Raw genomic sequence first — 22,375 nt, 5'->3', positions numbered from 1 at the left:
AAGTGGGGTGGGGTGGGGTAGGGTCGAAGTCGATGAGACATCTGGCAGAATGTGCCATGTGATTGAGCCAGTGTTGGGAGGTAACCAGTCGCAGTTTCCTTCCGTAATCGGAGTACAGGTATGCAGACGGCCAAACAGCACATATGCAATGTGCAGGCATAAGAGGCAGTGCCTGTGCATCTTGCACTCAGGGAATTGCTACCCATTGTGGAGAAGTCCCATGCCTGACCTTACTAGTCAGTGGTGGGATCGCCAAAGGGGGCAGACTTTATCACAAGCCATGGCAAGGATACCCTAGCTATTCCCACCATGCCATGGGAGGGAGGCAGGGCTTTTTTCACATTAGAAGCTCTAGTCCTTTTTAATTTGAGTCTATGGGGGATGGACCATAGGAGCCTGCAGTGCCTGCCCGCTCAGTTCTTCACTGTGGGATGTAGCAGGGCCCGATGTAAGTGCAAACGTGAGCCTTTAATCAGTTACCTCGCAAGGTTTCAACACAAATACATGTAACACTGTTGACTTATGGAAGTCCTCCCAAGGGTCAGTCTAGCATGTGGGAGCAGAGGGAGGCCACGCATGGGCGGGGGCTGACCAACCGTAAGACACTTATCACAACTGCAAGGCATCCTCAGGGCCCATCCGCCATTCTCGTACCAGCTACACAGACTCGCCCACGTTCCCCTATGCTAGAGAGAGACTGGAAAGCAGTTAAGGCTCCATACATGGGGGGGGGGGTCCTGTGTTATAAGGCAGGAGGAGTCCCGAATGCAGGCAAGGAGCTCATTCGGAGACTAAGAAAAGTGTTCAGAAGGAGCTGGAGTAGGTCAGACGAGATAGCCAGGAGCTGCGAAAAGAGGTAGGGTCATAGGGAGGGAAAAATGCAGGTCTCCCCAGGTGAGACTGACCCATTTGGGGGGGGGGGGGGAAGAGGAGTGCCCGAGTGAGTGAGACTAATTCAGCTGGAAAGAGCGATTGAGGAGATTGCGAAAAGGGAAATCCAGTAGGTTGGAGAGGGAGGAAGAGAGACCGACCCAGGATTTTCAGGGGGAGAGATGGGCAGACACACTGGAGGTTACTTGGAGATAGAGAGGGAGCACCATATTAGGTTGTGAAGAGAGAGACAGTAACACACCCTTCAATTTGGAGAGAGAAAGGGGGACCGAGACCCAGAAGGTTGGGGAGAGAACGAGATGGTACTAGGAGGTTGGGTAGGGAGAAATAGAACAATATTACGGAGGCGGTGGCTAGACAAGTTAAGGAAGCAGTGGAGAGGGGGGGAACCACAGATGAGTGGGTGAAGCAGCCAGCACTTAATATAGAGGCACCTAAAGAGAAAGGTGGGAACAGTAAAAAGACCATTAAAGAGTAGAGTGACGGGATTGGAACAGTGAAGCAGAGAATTGCCAGCAATAGGAGAGGGGCAGAATGGAAGATTATGGGAGAATATAAGAGTAGCAGACTGAGGGAAGCCTTTTACGTATAGGAATGTGATCCAAGCTAAGTGTCAATGGGTTGCAGGGAAAGCATGAGGATTACGATCAGGAGACGGGAGGAACAAGAGAGAGTCCCCTAGCAGCAAGCTTGTAGCAGGATGTCCAGGAAGAACGATGGATTGGTTTGGAAGGCCATAGAATCACAGGAGCGAGAGGTGATGAGAGGACTCTGTAAAAACGTTCAGGGGGACCTCTTGTGTTTCTGTGGCGCTGAACCTTAGTTTCAGGCTAGCTACAGCTTGACACCAACTGCAGAGTTGGCTTCCAAACTCCAGGGCCATTTGAGACCTGGGAGGAGGCTGCCTCCATGTCGTCTCCTAATGAAACGAACACCGGAGACTTTACTTGCAACAGCAACATTGCGAGATATTTCTTCCTTGGAATTCTACATGCTTGTTTGGGAAGCTCGGCATCTAGCCCTACCCTGAAGGTCCGGAACTTGGCCTTAATATGAACTAAAATAAAGTTTTGCTTTGGTCTTTTCTTTAACATTCATGAGAGACAGTGATGTATGTTTTTGGCACGGGTAATGCATAGAATGAGCTGTTGGCAAACATTACGGGTTAATGCTCAAACCTTTTACAGTCTTACAATACGTAGATGCCACATCAATTTTCATGATTCCATATAGTAAGATTGGATAGCATATGTCCACTCACTCCTTGCTAATTATTAGTTAAAATTCAGACCTGATCTAAATAAATCTCAAATTTTATGCAGAGGAACTGCGATCTGTGCAATTGGAGTCTCTGATTTAGGTGGTGGCTGTTATATGCACTGTTTTGGTCTGTGTCGCACCCTCAATCGTCGCCTCGTCCGATGCGCATGCACCGTAATGCTCTATTCCCGGACCCGAAATTGGAGATGTATCTGCTAAAGAGGAGCAGTTGGGATATTCGTCTCCTTCCTTCATCAGCACTTCATCTCTTTCTTTCCTACTCTTAAGCACTTTGTCTCCTCCCTCTGTCCCAAACACGCTCTCCTCTCAGCTGACCCCTTTCTCTTCACAATTTACATCCCCACACATGTCCCCTGTCGCACCTCAAATTCTTTCCAGAGAAGAAATCTCATGGTGGTGGGGGAACATGATTGGCTTTATTGAAGAAATGAAAAACATTGTGCTTGCTGTTTAATTGCTTCGAAGCGATAAATGGCAAACAAGCACTTAACAAGAAAGGTAGCAGTTTGCTTACAGCCTAGGGAAGCTGAGGCCGTGGGGCGAGGGGGAGACTGTGCTTTCCGTCTTGTCATTTTAGACTTCCAAATCCACAAATCAATACATGAATTTGCAGTGGACTAAGGCAATTTACACACCATGAAGTTCTGAAGAAACTGTACTCTTAACAGTGTTAAGCAGGTCTCAGACAAGTACACCTTACTAATTAGGTAAGGTCTTTTTAGTGGTCAAAGGTTGCAACTTTACCAGTTACTAGCTACTGGCAAAATACATGTCAACCAGATCATTTGGGTACCCAGGTACTTAATGCCCCAGGGGTGCCGAGCTATCCATCTCAAGTTTCTATTATAGGAATTAACGTCAGAGGTGGAATGGCTTCTAATTGGCTGAGGGAGATTTAGTCCTTTTTGGATAACGCCCCCCCTCTGCCCCAAACTTTAAGTATAGGACTAGTCTTAAAGACCAGACCAAATTCACACATCTGTGACGAGGACAGGAACGTGCAGGTTGTTCTTACCGCTTGCTGAAAAAATGCCACCACATCCCGAGAATAATCTCCTCCAGCCCGGACAGTTTAGCAATATCTGAAACTTAAACCACCAGGAAATAAGCAAGAAATGAATTTGCCAGACAACAGCCAACATCAATAAGTGCGCAACAACTTTCCTCAACAAGATACCTCAGCAGCAACCATTAGGCTTGCTGTCAATTTTTTTAAAAAAATAAGGAAGAAAATACCCTTTATGTATTGTTTATTCATGAACAGTTGGACTATGTCAGACATCCAGAATAAGCACTCCTCTGAGGCTGCTTGCTTCAAACTGATAAAAGTTATCCTAGATTAGGATGTAAGCAGAATGCATTTTATTCAAAATGGGCAAATGCTATGATCTGCTAAGAACTCCTGTGCAGGGCACATCACCATGCATGGACCAATCCAACGTTGACTTCAGTAGCATCCTTTTCCTTTTGTCCTCTAAATTCAGTCCCATGAAAAGAGAACAATTCCCTGCCATCTTGCATTGAAGTAGGGTACGATTCGTTATCGGCAAAAGCAGCAAAACACAGACCCAGTTGCGCTTCTATGGCAATAGAAACCCCCAGATACCCTAACCCAAGTCCTCTAGAATCTCACTAGCACACTGAGAACCTGTACTTCATATGTATGCACATCCACGCCTCCGGTTTCACGTCTTGCCTCGCCTGCTCTCCCCACAAGCTTTAACCGCAGGGGTCTGCATCCTTGGGCCACAGGCTGCTGACTATTGGTCTAAGCAAAGGTGACCAAGCAATTGGGTACGAAGGAGAATATCATTGAACAGCAAGTGATCTGGTGGGACACCATGAGCATGTGACGTAAATGAGTAGAGCTGAAAGCCCATGTTCATTGTTGGGGAAGTGGGGGTGGGGGGGTGGGTTGTAGGGTTTCAACCAAAAGGAGCCATCTGCACCTCCCTTACCAGACTGATCTTGTATGTTTTGGATGTCATTCACTAACAATAATTTTAGCATTGGGTTCTTGTCTAGCGCTACATGCCAAACTGCTCCAGCTTTAATGCTCTCCAATAAACTAAACGTGTTATTAGTACTCTGCTTTGAAACGTACTTATCTATCGACCTCCGAAGTATGGGAGGCTAAGTCTTCCCTGGCGTTGGATTTGCATGTGTCGAGTACAAGCTGCCCGGGTGTAGGTGGCCTTCCTTGGCAGGGGTCTTCAACGTGTGACTGAGTAGATGTTTTGGGCTATGACTTGGTGAGAAATCCATTGGTCATGATCGAACACCTCTTGAGCAGCTTGTTGCAAGGAGTGCATCTACTGTAGTGCCTGCTCCACCGTACAACTGGGTGTAAATGTTAAAATAAGTGGGCCATATGAAACTTTGACAATCCATGCTAAACTACTTATGTGCATGAGAAACAGTGCAACACATAGTTTGTCTCAAAACATTTTTTGTAGCTTTGCTTGCTATCTTTTTGGTGGGCTTTCTAGCTTTGGCGGTTTTTCTAGCTTTGGTTGCCATCTTTTTGGTGGGCTTTCTAGCTTTGGCGGTTTTTCTATCTTTGGTTGCCATCTTTTTGGCGGTTTTTCTAGCTTTGGTTGCCATCTTTTTGGTGGTTTTTCTAGCTTTGGTTGCTGTTTTTTTAATGTTTTTCTTTTTGCTTCATTCATGAATTTTTCTTTGATCTTCTTCACTTGCTCTAGTTGAAAGATAAAGAGGGAGATGAGAAAGATGCTGTTGTGATCCTGGAGAAAACGCCATTCCATGCAGACGGCATCTCCGACATCCTGAGCGACGATCCCAAGCTAAAGCTGCAGATGAGCAACGATGTGTACAGCACGTATAGCCTGTACCCTCCTCCGCAGCTGAGTGGTAAGATGGGTGCTGGGGGCTCTGACTTGAGCGGTACCTCAATAAAATGGGGTTTCATGAGGATGAATGTTTTGGATGTTAGAAATATTTAACGTGTTTTATATAAACACTTTTTATCTGTGATGTCCTTTTTTCCTCTCCTATACTTTCTGGCTAACTTGTAAGAATAAAGGACTGAGCTGCTTTTTCACGGGTGAATATTGGGAATCTCCGTTTGCACAGATTTCACAGAGGGGCATTTAGCTTTCATTTTGAGGGGAGGGTATTCTAAATGGGGAGGGTGGGTGTTACCTCTAAAGCCATCATTTTATATTTTTGGGCTACCAGGAAACTAGAATAGGGATGTGGGAACCCCTCTCTCTGAGGGCGAACATGGATCAAATACCCTGTTCTATGGAATTTCTTCCACTCGGGAGGGCCCGCAGCCATGTTTTAGCCCCCTGCACCCCTCACAGAGGGCGAATATCCATTTGCATATCAGTCTTTGTCCCACGCAAGGGCAGTACAGCACCAAAATGCCAGGTAAACCCCCCCCCCCCTTTGAATAACAGTACCAACAGCAACACCAGACACGTCTTTCTCTAAGGCACATTGAACAAGGGGTCCACGTCTGGATGACCCTTGGCTACTTAGGGTGAAACCCCATGTTTTACAGAATTTTAAAGGGGTGTGGGAACCCCTCTACTGCGGACGAACATGGGTCAAACACCCTGTTCTATGGAATTGCTGCCACTCTGGAGGGTATTTGACACATGTTTGGTCTTAGTAGAGGGACTCCAATCTTCTTACCAGGAAACTAGCTGTAGGGCACCTGTCAGGTTAAAGCACATGTAAGCAGGACAAGCAAAACAAGTTGGTCTGTTAAAAGAACAATTTGAGTGCCCTTTGAATGTATGTTGTGAGTTATAGGTTATTTGTGGCTCTGTGTGTGGTGCACCTTCCTGCTAAATTTAGATGACATTTTGATAACTGACTTGGCACTGAGAGAGTTAAAGTGCAGGTTACATCGAAAAGGGACCAGAGAGAACGGTCACCGGAATCTAGCAGAATGGTAGGTGCTGGTGGTTGGAGGAACCGCTCTGAGGCTTTGAGCCCCAGTTCACCAGTCGGGGGCAGGCTGTCGCAGTATCTAGAAGAGTGGCGAGCCATTACTTCAGATGCGTGGGCTCTGGATACCATAGCCCACGGTTACTGCCTCCCTTTTCTTCGCATGCCTTGCACCAATCCACAGGGGAAACACTCCTTGAAGGTTCTGGATCTGCTCCTTGTGTAGGAGACTTTAGCCCTGCTGGAGAAAGGCACTATAGAACCAGTGCCTGCAAGCACAGCTAGTTGCGCCCGAGGTCTTTCCAGGGGACTCTGTACATCACAAGAGGTGTTGGGATCTGAAGCCAGTGCTTTCTTGGAATTGCCGGACTGTTCTCCATGGAAGATTTTAAGACGTGTTCATTTTGGGATGTGATCTGACGAGCAGTCCCTCTGTCGCAATCAAAGACATCTTCCATCTATGCTCGGCCATAGTTCAGTCCATTCATCACCTTCCGGCATCGGACCTTCATTGTCATATCCTTGGTTTTTAGCAAGAATCATCTATGCCAAAAGCACATAGCTCGGCATTCCGGATTGCCTCTTCAGCGCGCCCAGAACACAGCAGCAAGACCGCTACTCCGACTTGACAGCAGTCAAACACTAGCCCCAAGAGCTCTCCACTGGCTGTCGGTCAAAGCACTGTGCATCGCTCACACAGCCCTTTGAATCTTGGACATGAATTCATCAAACATAAGATCATCAGTTACCAGCCAAGGAGAGATCCAGCGACTGTGTGCTACACCAGAGAGCGACGCGAAGGGTCGGCCTATCGTGACCCAACTCTGGCGCACTGTGCTAAAGGGAGGGTGCACAATCCAGGCGCACCTACGGCTTTCACCAGCTCGTTCACCCGTGTAGCCCACAGCATCTAGAGACCCTTCAGCATGTAATGCCAGCTAGTAATTCAGACCTGATGCCGCAGCATATACTCGGGGAAACAAACATGGCATGTTATTCCGGCCGCCACAATCCAAGCTTTGGAATGGCTAGGCTCTGCAAGCTATGTAGGGGATGCTTCTAGCCCAGCACATCCCAGTCACTTGACACCGAGAGCTTGCAGGAGCTTCTTCTGACACGCCAGGCCATCTGATCTGGTGCCAAAGAAACATGCCTGTGTGTAAAGGAGCTTAATGGGTAAAGGGTTCTATGTTGCCTGTGGCATGCTATGGACTAGCTCAGTGTTTCCCAGAGGTAGGACCTGCTTTTAGCTCCTGCCTAATGAAGCTGTATTTGAATATCTGCAGTGTGACTCTTGTTCTCTGTTGTGCCACACAATCCCAGACTTGCAGACGCATCGTTGCGTTGCCCAGATACAAAGAGTCCTTGCCCGGAGTGACACACCATGTACACGGCATCATGTTCTGTTTGGCACCTGGGAACCTATGCAATAAGGGCAATGAAACAATACCTGCTCTTTCACTGGAGCCTTTGCTAACCCTACCGACTACTGAACTTCTGCGCTCAAACACGTAAATGAACCAAGCCACTCACACATGGCTTCTTAATATCCCACTTCCTAGATGGCAAACCGAATACTACACCTGAAATCAACCTGCATCTCACAGGCCTGACCAGTGCATCCTTACACCTGGTGCACAGGGTCTGCTTTCTGGACACGCCACGCCACGCCTAGAAACTCGCCTGCACGCAGGGATCCGTGTACTTCTGCTCTGCACACCTCAACACAAGGTCAAAGCCGTCTAGCAGTCGTCCAACCTCTAAACCCACCCCCCCTAGGGTAAACCTTTCAAGTACCAAGCTGCTTAAGAAGTTACTCGCCCTACACACAGCACCCCGTGGAATTTTCCCTATGGAATGGCTAGCAGTGGGGGCCCTTTGTGATGCCCACCCCCACTCTTTCAGATCCGCCAGGGCAGCTGGAGACCATGCAATTGACAGCAGAGCAGGGTAGAGCTATCAGGAGGACCTGCTTTCAAAGCCGTCCTCCCGCTGCCTCTGCTATGCATTGAAGGGGCGTCCACACTATGGAACTCGTGTTCCCTGTATTCCTGACCTGCCCCTAGAAGCGTCCTCGGTCTGCCCATCGTCCCCGGTTCCTGTCCCACTGCGTCCTTGCCATCACCTGGTCCAGTCAGCGTTTCACTAGTTCCGGGGACAGCACTGCCGTCTGTTTGCCCCGATCTCTGGGTTCTAGTTAAGGTTTGGTACAGGAGCTTGCATATCGATGTTGCCACTACTCCTGTGACTCTGCTGCGCAGCGGGAATGAGTTGGGCAGCGCCATGAAGTGCCTCTAGAAAGCGGGTCGAATTTGCAGACAGACATTTTGACTTTATTGCGTTTAAATTGTCTTTTTTTTCCCACCTCCGTTGTGGCGCGCAAAAGGTTATCAATCCGGCAGTGACTGCAGTGTTTTTGTGGAAAGAAAGCCTGTAGACTTCACAAGAACTGTATCCGTGTTGCGTTTATTGTGCACAAAAGGAATTTAAATCCTCGCTGCTCCCTTCTTATAGTTGCAAATCTGCAGTGCACGTGCTGAGTATTAGATGAGCTAATATGCTGCATCCCCGAATGCATGTCGTCGACCTGTGTGGCAGAAAAAATCTTGAGGGGAAAAGATCGAGCCTATTTCAGAGTTACTTGCAATGGAACGCGCAGGAGTTTCTAGCATCCGCCTTCCTGTGCGGCTGAGCGGCTGCGAGATGAGGACCATAGTTGGGAGTGTGGGTTAACCCCCACGGGATTGCAATTCTGCGTTCCGTACGGGGATTCCACGCAGAGAGAGGATTGCAAGCAAGGGAGCAGGGGTTTAGGTAGAAATGCCTGCCTCTGTTCTGTTACGCACAAATGGCCTCTTTTAAATATTTTGTATAACCCACTTCAGTCTCCCACGCATTTTATTTGGACTACAGATTGAAGCCTTGCCGTTGCGGCGCACAGATATTTCAACAATTGTGACCTGCCATTATCCTCCGTAAGTAAGCTGCTGAAAGCAGAACGTCAACACTTGCGGAACGCCACTAGATGGCAGCAGTACGCCAGGAAACCAGGGATCGGCAACGTTAACGCGAATGTTACATAGAAAGTGTGCCACTCAGTGTTTTTTGTGCTGATAACAAACATCGTCGGGTAAAGGAGACTTTTTTTTTTTCTTCGCAGCATATTTTAGGACTGGCTCAATTGGGCTGCCAGGCTGCAGTGCAGCAGTTCTTGACACCAACTATGCTTTCCAGCGTTGTTCTTGCTTGTCCAACACCAATGCTCCCTGCTGTTAACTTTTTTCGTTGTCATCCATTTTATGTAGGAAATTAATGTGCTGTGACCCGTCGAAAAGGGACCTTGCTTCTAGTAGTGGTGACCTTAAGAATTCAAAAGAACTATGTGCTACTCGCTCTTCGGATATAATAAGCAGTGTCCGCTGCAGCAGCATAAAGGTCCAGCGGCTGCCTTTTGGTTCTTGCCTTTCCAACTTCCTGTATTCTGCCATTATTCTAGTCTCAATGCGCTAGGGGTCGGAACACCCTTCGGGACCAAAGTCAGAGTGTTGCGTTCACGGAGTAGAGTTGGAGTGTGTGTGTGCATTTGGCCACGATAAGGCTTAGCAGTGCTGGCCAGGCTCCGGTAGAAAGCGACCCACGAGGTCGGGCATGTGGATGGGTGCTGAGAGGGGTCAGGAGGTGGCATGAGTGCTAGAGAATCGCTATGTGTCCAGCTGCCCTAAATTTGTCGTCGGTCTTCGTTGCATACTAATGTTAGAGGTCTTGAGGTGTAGCCTGGTGTAAGTAGGCAGAAAAACTAAGTGACCAGCGAGATGCATTTGTTGTGGTCATTGCTGTATTCGGATTCGTGTAGGCAGCGATGCCTGCGGCCAGTGACCAGCGAGATGCATTTGTTGTGGTCAGTGCTGTATTCGGATTTGTGTAGGCAGCGATGCCTGCGGCCAGTGTCAGAGTGCTGCATTTGTACATACCTAGAAACTAGGATGATGATTTGTTGTGTGAGCACCCGATCAGGTAGTGTCATCCTCTGTCGATTCTTGCGGCTGCGACAAATGGTTGGTGACGGACTATGCTTCACAAATTGCCACTAGCAGAGCACAGGCTATACTTCCAAGCTTATACCTGGTGGAGTGCATGGCGAGTCTTCACAGGTGGCGTGCACGCACTAAACCATCACCATTATTACCTTTACCATGTGGAATATATAAGTTTAAAAAGAACATGGGAAAAAAACATGTTCCTTTCACAAATTCAAACTAATCCTCGAAAAATGGACGGTCATAACAAGGTCCCTGAGTTCCAGGCTCGCAGGTAGTCTTGCAGTTCTTTTCTGTAACAGTTCAACTGAATGGGAGCGCTTTCTTGGGGCCGCCTCTGCACAGGTTATTGCAATCCTCTATTTCAGAGGGGACTAGGGCTCTAGTCGCCTCCACCTTGTGTGACTTCTCATACACGTGATGGAATCTGAGGCGGTGCGTTTGGATGTGGAATTTGCTGCATAAATCTGTGAAATTAAGGCTAGTCTTGCATGAAATATCGCCTCATGTGTCTGGCTTATTTCACTTAAGCCGGGGTGTTGCGGTGGTATCCGACCAGGCAAAAGTCCGGGTTTGTGACTCTGCCTTTCCAGTTGACTTTCACAGGTCGAGACATTGAATCTTTCAGTCTAGTCTAGGACTTTTGAGAAGGCAAAACATATTGCCAGGATGAGCACTCGAGCTGCCTTCGGAGCCTGATGTTTCTGTGATGAAGCCCAGGGCCATTAAGGAGCATCGGGCAGAGCTTTTGCCAAGGCTTAATCGGACCCAAGCCCCTCCATTGCCTACGCTCCATACTCCCCAAGAATTCGGACAGCCCCTCCCACCTCTGTAGCAACCATCTTCCTTCCTCCTCCAGTGGACCATTCTGCACTGATGGAACACTCGAGACCAAGAGACTCATTTGTAGCCCAATGCCTGATTTTGGTTTCCACGCATAGATACTTACTCTGACCGGCTTGGCACCCACTGACTCATTTGATCCACCTGACGAGAACCCTTGCAGGAATTTTGAAGAGCGGGGGACCCATACTTTGTCCATTGTGATGAATCGCAGGATTCAATCACTTCTCCAAGGGGGGCCCTTTGTTTGTGAGGCTAGGGAGGTGAGCCCGCTACACAACATTCCCCCTAGGGGTGGTGGTATGCAGGACCTCACTGGGAAAATGCTTAACAGAAAGAGAGAAAGGACTTTAATGCTCCGCTACGGAGGACCCATAAGTCTACCATTAAAAATGGAAGGACTACGGAATATGTGTGAAACCTTGGAAGTTCGAATCAGCCAGGAGGTGGAAGCTGACGAGAATCGGGAAATCGTACAAAGGAGGCACGGAGAGAGCAGAGCCGAGCCGTGCAGGTTAAGAGAACCCTGAGTGAAGGCGACTCAAGGGTGCGGTGGCGTGACACGTAGCGCTGAGACCGCTACATCATTGACTCTAGAGCCACGAAGAAGAACCAAGAAGAGTTGGAGTGAACGTTTGAACCGCTCTGAGTGTCGTCCTGATCTTGGAGCAAGACCTAGTTACGCTAGCCTGTAAGAAAGAAGGTAACTGGATCGGCGGGAAACGCAGGAAGGGATACAAGGATTAAGAGCACACTTGGCCTACTCATCCCAGTGAATGGCGTCAAGTGCCCATAAGAGTGAGAATAACTCAGGGACTCGGCCTGCTCGTCCGTGCGATTGATCATGTAGCAAAAAGACTGAGGAACACTCAGGGTCTCGTCTCAGTGAATGATCAAATGCCCATAAAAAGGAGAATTACAGTTGGACCTGTTTTACTCTTTGCAACAAGACAGAAACCAAAGGAAAACCATAGTTGTTTGGGCTGCTATATTCATCCCAAAAAGGAAGCCAGTTTATCAGAAACAGAGAAACGTGTTGTTCATGAGGAAGTAAGTAACCAGGGGGAGACGGGGAACCGAGATCAAGTAAAGAAGGATTTCAGCTCCCCAAAATAAATGGAGAAAGGGATCTTTAAAGAGACACTTCAAGAAATCACAGTAAGAAGGTGTCAAAACCCAAACACCGCGATGAGACCAAGTTTATCTAGAGAAGGAAAAGGGAAGTCCCTGAGAGGAACTGAACAAGTGATCCAAGGACTATCTACAATCATTTACTAGGGCTGGATCAGCCTATCCAGGAGAAGGGAGTCCTTCTCCTTCTCTTGTTTTCTCTTGGTGCCGGGGCCCTTATAGATTGGCTTTAAGGCGCAGCGCAGGCTACTTACTTTTTGGACTTCACCTCTCAGAACGAGCCCCCTTGTTAGTTTGTTAGGGGGGGGGCATAGAATAGGGATAGAGAGGCCTTTTACATATAATTTAAATAAATCTCGTGCTAAACATGCCAAACATTGGCCTGTCTCCATCTTCCGACCTTCCACACCATGGAGACCTGCTCTGTATACTGCAGATCCTACTGGAGGGCCCTGCCCATGGCCGCTGCAGGGAGGTGCAGAAGGTTGCGGCTGCAGGGAGGTGCAGAAGGTTGCGAGATGTGGAGGGCCCGGCCCATGGCCGCTGCAGGGAGGTGCAGAAGGTTGCGAGATGTGGAGGGCCCGGCCCGTGGCCGCTGCAGGGAAGTGCAGAAGGTTGCGAGATGTGGAGGGCCCGGCCCATGGCCGCTGCAGGGAAGTGCAGAAGGTTGCGAGATGTGGAGGGCCCGGCCCATGGCCGCTGCAGGGAGGTGCAGAAGGTTGCGAGATGTGGAGGGCCCGGCCCATGGCCACTGCAGGGAGGTGCAGAAGGTTGCGAGATGTGGAGGGCCCGGCCCATGGCCGCTGCAGGGAGGTGCAGAAGGTTGCGGCTGCAGGGAGGTGCAGAAGGTTGCGAGATGTGGAGGGCCCAGCCCATGGCCGCTGCAGGGAGGTGCAGAAGGTTGCGAGATGTGGAGGGCCCGGCCCGTGGCCGCTGCAGGGAAGTGCAGAAGGTTGCGAGATGTGGAGGGCCCGGCCCATGGCCGCTGCAGGGAGGTGCAGAAGGTTGCGAGATGTGGAGGGCCCGGCCCATGGCCGCTGCAGGGAGGTGCAGAAGGTTGCGAGATGTGGAGGGCCCGGCCCATGGCCGCTGCAGGGAGGTGCAGAAGGTTGCGAGATGTGCTCTTCTTTTCTGAGCCCCTTTGAAAGCCTCAGTTTTTTTGCCACCCTTTGGATTTTTCATGTATCGCAGGATGCGGCCTTTCACCTGCTTTCCTTTTATGTGGGTTAGGCTACCCCCCACAGTGCAGCGTTTCCTCCGTTCCCATTGTTTTGGGTCGCCTCCTGGCCTTGCATTCTCTGAGCCTCTGGTTCAGTTACTTGCTGTTGCCCGTTCCCTTCCTTCACCACGTCTGACGCATGGCACAAGTGTCCCTCTGTTGGTCCTCCTGGCAGACTGTCTTGCCAGCATCCGGTGTCTGGCTCCACTATGGCAGCTGTGCTGGTTCCTGTGGCCTCAGTCTGGCTGAACGGTTCTGTGTCTGGCATCCGCCCGCGGGCAGCTTTGATATCCCTCCTCTGAGAGGCCCGCTTCTTGGCACCCTGGCTCTTCTCCAGCCTACCATGAAGTGACTATGGACTTCTCCAGGTGCAGTCTGCTGCGCCTGGCGCCCAGCTCCAGTAAGGGGAACGTTCAGCCCTTAGGCGTTTATATCTGCACCCTTGGACTAGAAGCGACTGCAGTGGCCGGTGCCTCTGCCGTGCCACCTAGAGCATTACCCAACTTCTCCTTGGAGTGGCGAGCCTGCAGGTGGCGCTCGTGCTTCTGAGGAATGGGCCACATGCAATCAAATCACTTTGTAGTCCAAGTGTGATAGCCCCGTGTGCTACCGGCTTGCAGCCTATGTTTCTGACTTTGCTGTTGCGCGGGGGGTGGAGGGGGTGGGGGTGCTGCTATGAAGTTCCTGAACAGGGCTCCCAGGAATCAAACTGGAAGAACATCAGAAAGTTGGTAACCTCGCCTGAGCAGGCCAGCCCCCTCTGGCCCTCCCTGGCATGCACATCAAGAGAATGGCGAGTGAAGTGGAGGCCCAAAGAGCGGAGGAGACTCGGCCCAGAGGCTTCATGGCCGCAGCTGGGGGCAAGATTCAGAGCCTTTTCCTTTCAGGGAGGAAATTGGTATGGAATGCGGTGTATTTGAGGCTGTAGCCCTGGAAACTTTTTTTTTTTAGTACCTTCAACGTTTGTGGGACCCCCATGCTCCCCACCCCCGCCCCCCATTGAGACAATGCACATACGTGGCCTCAAGCATTGATCTTGGAGAAGCGTCTGCCTTTTTAGCAATCATATCGGCTGGGGGGAGGTCTGAGGTCCAAGCCCTCTCTCGGCAGAAGAATGTCCGGTTTTTACATGGACCAGGGGCTTTAAAGCAATTCTGGTGCTTTGCAATGTAGGATGTACATCTCCCAGCCTTCTTCCCAGAGCCCCCAGTCCCAGGGGAGCAGGCTCTGCTCGAGCCCCCAGTCCCAGGGGAGCAGGCTCTGCTCGAGCCACCAGTCCCAGGGGAGCAGGCTCTGCTCGTGCAAGACACGTGGCGAGCTCAGCCTTCTTCCCAGAGCCACCACTCCCAGGGCAGCAGGGTAAGTCTCTCATAACCAGGACTAATGTCTGGCAGAGGGACTCCCAGGACCCCCCTTGTTAATTTACATATTTAAGTAACTTTGGGTCTCAGTTACTAGGGGAATCCAGACGTGGACCCCTTGCTCACTATTCTTAGAGGGGCACAGATCCACCCTACTGATGAGGTCCAACCAGACCGAAACACGTGTCTGGGGTTTCTGTTGGTACTCTTGTTCAGAGGAGAATTGCCTAGCATTTCGGTGCTGGACTGCCCCAGGGCAGGACAAAGGCTGATATGTTTAGGATATTTCTTCTCTGTGAAAGATAGTGAGCTAAATACTCTGGGTAAGTCTCTCGTAACCAGGACTAATGTCTGGCAGAGGGACTCCCAGGACCCCCCTTGTTAATTTTCTTCCCAGAGCCACCAGTCGCAGGGGAGCAGGCTCTGCTCGTGCAAGCCACGTGGCGAGCTCAGCCTTCTTCCCAGAGCCACCAGTCGCAGGGGAGCAGGCTCTGCTCGTGCAAGCCACGTGGCGAGCTCAGCCTTCTTCCCAGAGCCACCAGTCGCAGGGGAGAAGGCTCTGCTCGTGCAAGCCACGTGGCGAGCTCAGCCTTCTTCCCAGAGCCACCAGTCGCAGGGGAGCAGGCTCTGCTCGTGCAAGACACGTGGCGAGCCCAGCCTTCTTCCCAGAGACACCAGTCCCAGGGGAGCAGGCTCTGCTCGTGCAAGACACGTGGCGAGCCCAGCCTTCTTCCCAGAGCCACCAGTCCCAGGGGAGCAGGCTCTGCTCGTGCAAGACACGTGGCGAGCACAGCCTTCTTCCCAGAGCCACCAGTCCCAGGGGAGCAGGCTCTGCTCGAGCAAGACACGTGTCGAGCTCAGCCTTCTTCCCAGAGCCACCACTCCTAGGGCAGCAGGCTCTGCTCGTGCAAGACACGTGGCGAGCTCACCCATACTATCTGATGAGGACTAAGAATGCTTATCGGAGCCACCAGTCCCAGGGGAGCAAGCTCTGCTCGTGCAAGACACATGGCGAGCTCAGCCTTCTTCCCAGAGCCACCAGTACCAGAAGAGCAGACTCTGCTCGTGTAGGACACATGGCAAGCTCTCTGATCCTATCTGGTGAGGACTAAGAATGCTTCTCAGAGCCACCAGTCCCAGCGGAGCAGGCTCTGCTCGTGCAAAACACATGGTGAGCTCAGTCTTCTTACCAGACCCACCAGTCCCAGGGGAGCAGACTCTGCTCGTGTAGGACACATGGCGAGCTCACCCATGCTATCTGATGAGGACTAAGAATGCTTATCAGAGCCACCAATCCCAGGGGAGCAGGCTCTGCTCGTACAAGACACATGGTGAGCTCAGCCTTCTTCCCAGAGCCACCAGTCCCAGGGGAGCAGACTTTGCTCGTGCAAGACACATGGCGAGCTCAGCCTTCTTCCCAGAGCCACCAGTCCCAGGGGAGCAGACTTTGCTCGTGCAAGACACATGGCGAGCTCAGCCTTCTTCCCAGAGCCACCAGTCCCAGGGGAGCAGGCTCTGCTCGTGCAAAACACATGGTGAGCTCAGTCTTCTTACCAGACCCACCAGTCCCAGGGGAGCAAACTCTGCTCGTGTAGGACACATGGCGAGCTCACCCATGCTATCTGATGAGGACTAAGAATGCTTATCAGAGCCACCAATCCCAGGGGGGCAGGCTCTGCTCGTACAAGACACATGGTGAGCTCACCCATACTATCTGATGAGGACTAAGAATGCTTCTCAGAGCCACCAGTCCCAGCGGAGCAGGCTCTGCTCGTGCAAAACACATGGTGAGCTCAGTCTTCTTACCAGACCCACCAGTCCCAGGGGAGCAGACTCTGCTCGTGTAGGACACATGGCGAGCTCACCCATGCTATCTGATGAGGACTAAGAATGCTTATCAGAGCCACCAATCCCAGGGGAGCAGGCTCTGCTCGTACAAGACACATGGTGAGCTCAGCCTTCTTCCCAGAGCCACCAGTCCCAGGGGAGCAGACTTTGCTCGTGCAAGACACATGGCGAGCTCAGCCTTCTTCCCAGAGCCACCAGTCCCAGGGGAGCAGACTTTGCTCGTGCAAGACACATGGCGAGCTCAGCCTTCTTCCCAGAGCCACCAGTCCCAGGGGAGCAGGCTCTGCTCGTGCAAAACACATGGTGAGCTCAGTCTTCTTACCAGACCCACCAGTCCCAGGGGAGCAAACTCTGCTCGTGTAGGACACATGGCGAGCTCACCCATGCTATCTGATGAGGACTAAGAATGCTTATCAGAGCCACCAATCCCAGGGGGGCAGGCTCTGCTCGTACAAGACACATGGTGAGCTCACCCATACTATCTGATGAGGACTAAGAATGCTTATCAGAGCCACCAGTCCCAGGGGAGCAAACTCTGCTCGTGCAAGACACATGGCGAGCTCAGCCTTCTTCCCAGAGCCACCAGTACCAGAAGAGCAGACTCTGCTCGTGTAGGACACATGGCAAGATCTCCGATCCTATCTGGAGAGGGCTAAGCATGCTCGCTGGAGGAAACGGCTACTGGTCTTGTATTGCTCAGGCGACCTTGGGCCGCACGTTTCCAAACCAGCCGTGATCCCTCCGAGATGTTCTCCCTGATAACTAGAGCTTTTCTCGCCGCTCTAGAGCTTGCAGAGCAGGAGGGAAAGCGCTCGCTGCTGCATTTCCCCCTTTACTGGAGCGATTTTACGGGGGTTTGCAGCCCGTGACTGTCCAGGAGTGTAGGACTAGAAATCCCGTGATGCCTCGTTGTCAACTAGGTTGGCTAGCGGGGGGGGGGAGGGGCGGGGGCGGCGAGGGGTTTCTAGTCCAAAACAAATGAAGCGCCAAAGATTGCAACCCTACGCCCCCTCCCCCTGCTTGATAAGTGCCGTGCTGCACAGGTGTAACTTTAGTTGAATAGACGAACATGAAGCATTTTTGGGGCGTTTGAGAGCAAAGCTGTATGCGTGTGCAAGCGCCTGCCTGCGCTGGCAGGGCAAGTTCAGCACGTTGCTGTTTCCAGCCCCTCTTGCCCAGGCCCACGCTTGGAACATTGCCACTGCCCGCTTCTGCTAAGGACTCCTAATCGGGGAAAGTTCCGACGCGGAATTCATGGAATCTACAAACGGTTCCACCAGCAATGGAAGATTCCGCGACCTGTGGCTCGGGCTCGCCGTGCTTCTCAGGGCCGACACTTTATGCATTGAAAACGACCAGTACATGCATTACTACTTCTAATGTAAAAAGACGACGAGGAACAACACAAATGGCAAAATCAATCTCATGGTCTGTGTTCAAGAATAGCATGACCGCAAATACTTGGTGTTCCTGGTAGAATGTAGCTTTTGGTGACAAAAGAAAGTTAGCGTGGGAGAGTGGAGACCAACTCCGAGAAATATTTGGCTGGAAGTTCTGAACAGACGGTTGGATACAATATTTGTGTAACGGTGGTTGAATTGCTAGTTTGTGCAAGGCTAGACATGTGTACACTGCCTGCAGGGAACCCGCATTTTCATTCCATTCTAAGCTCTTGTGTAACCTTGCGTAGCCACGCTGGCCTTGCCGATAACTTCTCTCGCTTGGCACCTGCATGTGCCACCGTCCTTGTGCACCTGAGGCAAGGACTCCACTCTGACTCGCTGATTAGCTTCCATAAGGCTATGCGGCACTTATCTGCACGTTTTGCAACGTGTCCCTTTCCCGCAGTGAATGCCGAACATCGGGTGAGCCTCGGGCTCTGGGTGGCATCTTTCTGTGGTGATGCCGGCCCCACGTGGCTCCCATGTAGATTGGGCCTAGCTGCCATTTGTTGACACGGCCTATGAGGGCGCCATTACATCTGCCCACCCTTCGGTTCCTGCTCTAGCGAGATGTTCCTAGGACTGCAGATCCACTTGGGCGCACGAGTAGTGAGAGCTGACAAGTCATTAACTCGCTTTTTTAGTTTGTTCTATCCGGTGGTGCTTTAGCGCCATTCATAAGCCAAAACTATTGCATTAGAGTACCGATGGGGTGAAATGGCATATGAAGAGGGTCACACCAGTGTTATTTGCCCACCCATTGACTGCCCATGGGCCTGCTAATCCCCATGGCCATTCCCACACAGTCTCTGTTCCTCCCCACCCAAAACGCCTCATTATGGGAACTCTTTGAGCTCGCTTTAATCAAGCCTTACCTTTGGGCTTTGCATTCAATGTGCCTGCCAGTGTTTGTTCAAAGCAGTCTTCTGGGAGTGAATGACTTCATTGGAGCTGTAAACACGCTACTGGTGTAATAAAAATGTGTTATCCAGGTCTGCCTTGGGCCACACGATTTAGAAACACTCGGCATGTCCTTCACAGCACTTCTGCTAAAAAAAAAAAACAGCTTTGGCAAAACTAAAAGGTTTTTCATAAGTAATAGGCATTTGCCAGGCAGTGCTATTAGATGTCCAGGTACTCGCACCGTTTTGCACCTGCTACCATCATTAGGCAGTTAATGCCAATACAGCAGTGCCCCGCAAGTGCCTTTGCCATGACTACACACAAGACCAAACTTTTGGCATTGCCAATGCTTGCTTATCGTGCAGGGAGGCCACTATTGTCAAAAGAACACTGTGCCAGCCCCACCTAGTGTAGATTATTCTATAAAACGGAGCCTCATTTATTACCCGTGTTTTAAATTGTTTTGGCTATTTCTAGTTGGTTAGAAAAGTATTTCGGCCTCCTGCCTGCCATCGCAAAGCTTATCCTAAAGTGGTGAACTAATAGAGTATACCCTCGCTGGAAACTATTTTTGCAGGCAACCTTCTTTACCTTCCACTTGTCCCAGTTCCACACTGCCACCCACTACCCTCACTACAAGCTGGCCTCCAGCCGAGAGCCCCAGGAGGACGCCATCGTGGGTATGCAAATGAGCTCAAATGCAAGTCTTTAGCTCCAGAAAACTGCCTGTCTTATAGGGCAGTGCTATTTTATACATAGTTTCTTCATCCCAAGACAGACCATTGCCATATTTGACTAAGAGGTGCCTGCAAAAATTCAAGCGGGGGAGGGGACACTTTGGGGTTAGTGTGAATGTGTTGTGCTCAACTGTTGGTGCAAGCAGAGCCTGGTGCAACTGGCATCAGTGCAGGTGTTTGCAGTAGATGGTTTGTTGTGTTTTCCCTATGGGAGACCTGAGGGTTGCGAGTGTGTTGTGGGTTGATTTGACTATTGTTGCAATGGGCCAAAGTATTTTTTTGTTGCTGTTCTTTCATGACAGCAAGTTAGTGAGCGTGTGCTGAGTGAGGTGTTTGAAGAGTGAGGTGTTTGAAGAGTGAGGTGTTTGAAGAGTGAGGTGTTTGAGGAGTGAGGTGGTTATTCCGGTCGATCCTTGGCAGATCTGCTGGGCACGGATGTGTTAATTGTCTTCCGTGTGCCTTTATATTTATACATTTCTTTTTCATGCGAAGACTTGCGTGTTGGTGGCTCAAGGGGAAGTCCGTTATTTTGTTGTGCTGTTTCTTAGCAGAGGTGTTTTGGTCTGTGTGCTAGTTCTGGTGAGTCGCATGTGCAGAAGTGCTTGAAGGGGAAGTGTGGTATTTTGTTGTGCTGTTTCTTAGCAGAGGCGTTTTGGTCTGTGTGCTAGTTTCGGTGAGTCGCATGTGCAGAAGTGCTTGAAGGGGAAGTGTGGTATTTTGTTGTGCTGTTTCTTAGCAGAGGCGTTTTGGACTGTGCTAGTTTCGGTGAGTCGCATGTGCAGAAGTGCTTGAAGGGGAAGTGTGGTATTTTGTTGTGCTGTTTCTTAGCAGAGGCGTTTTGGACTGTGCTAGTTTCGGTGAGTCGTATGTATAGAAGTGGTCTTGATGGTGGTTTGTTTGCTCTTTGTTTTCCTATCTTGGGTTATGGGTCTATCTCTGTTGCTGTGCTGAATAACCAGGTTTTTAGGAGTTTCTGGAAAGTTATGCTGTTTTCTTATCCTGATTTCTTGTGCTCCATATGTTTACTACGAGGATGGAGAATGCGGTCCCTTCGCACTCTTTCTCGCAGTGTCTAGATTGCATAAGTAAGTCGCTGCTTGATCTTGGTGTTCTTCCTGGTTTTTGTCTGGAGTAATTTGGCTCCCTGCTTGTGCAGTGCCCTGTGAGCTATGCAGAGTGTGAGCTATGCAGAGTGTACTGGGGGCCAATGGAGACTTCTCAATGCCAGGGCAATGTGTTCCCTCTTGTTCGTTCTTAGCCCTGTGAGCTATGCAGAGTGTACTGGGGGCCAATGGCGACTTCTCAATGCCTGTTCATTCTTACCAGAAACCATCATGAGAGGCCAGGGAATGCCACACTTGGGTTTGGTTAAGAGAAGACCTATGCTGTACACAGAGCTCATTAAGAGATGGATGGATGGAACCTGTGCACATGTGGGACAATCCCCCCCCCTCCCGACCCCCCCTAATTTGAAGAGCGGGGGAGGGTGAAAAGGACAGGCCGGCACTAGTCAAGGGAACGTTTTTGGGAGCAGAATGTCCTCTCTTTTTGTGGAGCGGAAAGTTGCCGGTTTCTCACTCTACCCTGTCATTTCCCAGTCCACCCGTTTCCTCGGTATGTGCTTACTGCTACCGCAAACGCAGAAAAAGGGAGTGCCCACGGATGGTTGCGGAATATTACAGGGTGGAAGCAGCTGTTCTAAATCTAGCGCCGTTGCAATTCTGGCCCAATGCACAGCAAGTCTCGCTGCCCAACCATTACCACTTTCTACTGTAAATAACCACTTTTATTCTGCTGTCACCAGCGAAGTCTTGCAGGGCCTTGACTGGTCAGAAGCAATGGCCTGGCCGGTGTGTAGCCCGATATATAATGTTTTGTGCTGTTAATAACCTATTGGACAAAGTATCTGTAACTGTTCACTACCTGGCTGTATCGAAGGTCCAAGCGGCTCTAGGATCACAGCTTCCACTTCCGGGGCCCCTGTCCATTGTGACACGTGCACACTACACACATCGCTTGTTGGACCCAGTGGCTGGACTAAAACCTTTTAAGAAGACACTCTATGCCAGCGGGAGAAGACATAATGATCAGCTAGATGAACTGAGGGGTCCACATGGGCCTTTGAACTGAGGGGTCCACATGGGCCTTTGAACTGAGGGGTCCACATGGGCCTTTGAACTGAGGGGTCCACATGGGCCTTTGAACTGAGGGGTCCACATGGGCCTATGTGGCTCGGTAACTATTTAACAACCAAACCAAGAACCTGTGCCTCGCACTAGCCATAAGGTGGTCTTGGGAGCAGAGGCAATGGAAAAAGACCTTGGAGGAAATGGTAGAATGGATTGGAACAAGGACGGTGGTGAATCGTGCCAGAAGGAAGCCGACGGTAATCTCTACGATGACCTGGTCTCCTGGCCCTTGCGGCTCGCAGCTCGATTGCATAGCTGTAGCATCTTCCTGCCAGTGCGAGGTGAAGGAGTCCACGCCTAGACCAAGCAGGACTCTGCGGGTGTAGATAATGACAGTACTTACTAGAGGAAATGTACCTCCGGGTCCATATGTCCATGCTACAATCCATCCAGAAGCTACCAGAAGCACGGTGTAACCTGGAAACGGAAGTGTGTGATGTGCTCATGACCCATCACAACCCTAGGTAATGGGACTGCTTGAGCCGATGAGACCTTCAGTCTGTATCCTGTATCTCTTGCCCCTTCTGGAGACATGGGAAGCCCGAATCTGCCATCTGCTGTGCCAGTGTAACCGC

At 50.6% G+C, this 22,375-nt stretch overlaps 1 protein-coding gene across 2 annotated transcripts in view; it reads left to right on the top strand.

The window, feature by feature from the left end:
- The window catches only part of DCPS (decapping enzyme, scavenger), a 130,373-nt gene that overhangs the window by 30,313 nt on the left and 77,685 nt on the right, over window positions 1–22,375 (top strand). For both annotated transcript variants that reach the window (XM_069614192.1, XM_069614191.1), the window contains exon 2: window positions 4,875–5,043. In XM_069614192.1, the coding sequence (XP_069470293.1) occupies window positions 4,875–5,043 (169 nt within the window). The remainder of the gene's footprint in view (window positions 1–4,874; window positions 5,044–22,375) is intronic.

Source organism: Ambystoma mexicanum, chromosome 9 (assembly GCF_040938575.1).
Source record: "Ambystoma mexicanum isolate Mex_15411 chromosome 9, UKY_AmexF1_1, whole genome shotgun sequence".
In the NCBI taxonomy this organism is placed as follows: Eukaryota; Metazoa; Chordata; class Amphibia; order Caudata; family Ambystomatidae; genus Ambystoma; species Ambystoma mexicanum.
The sequence above is the reverse complement of the archived record's forward strand: the minus strand, read 5'-3'. Positions and strand labels throughout refer to the sequence as shown.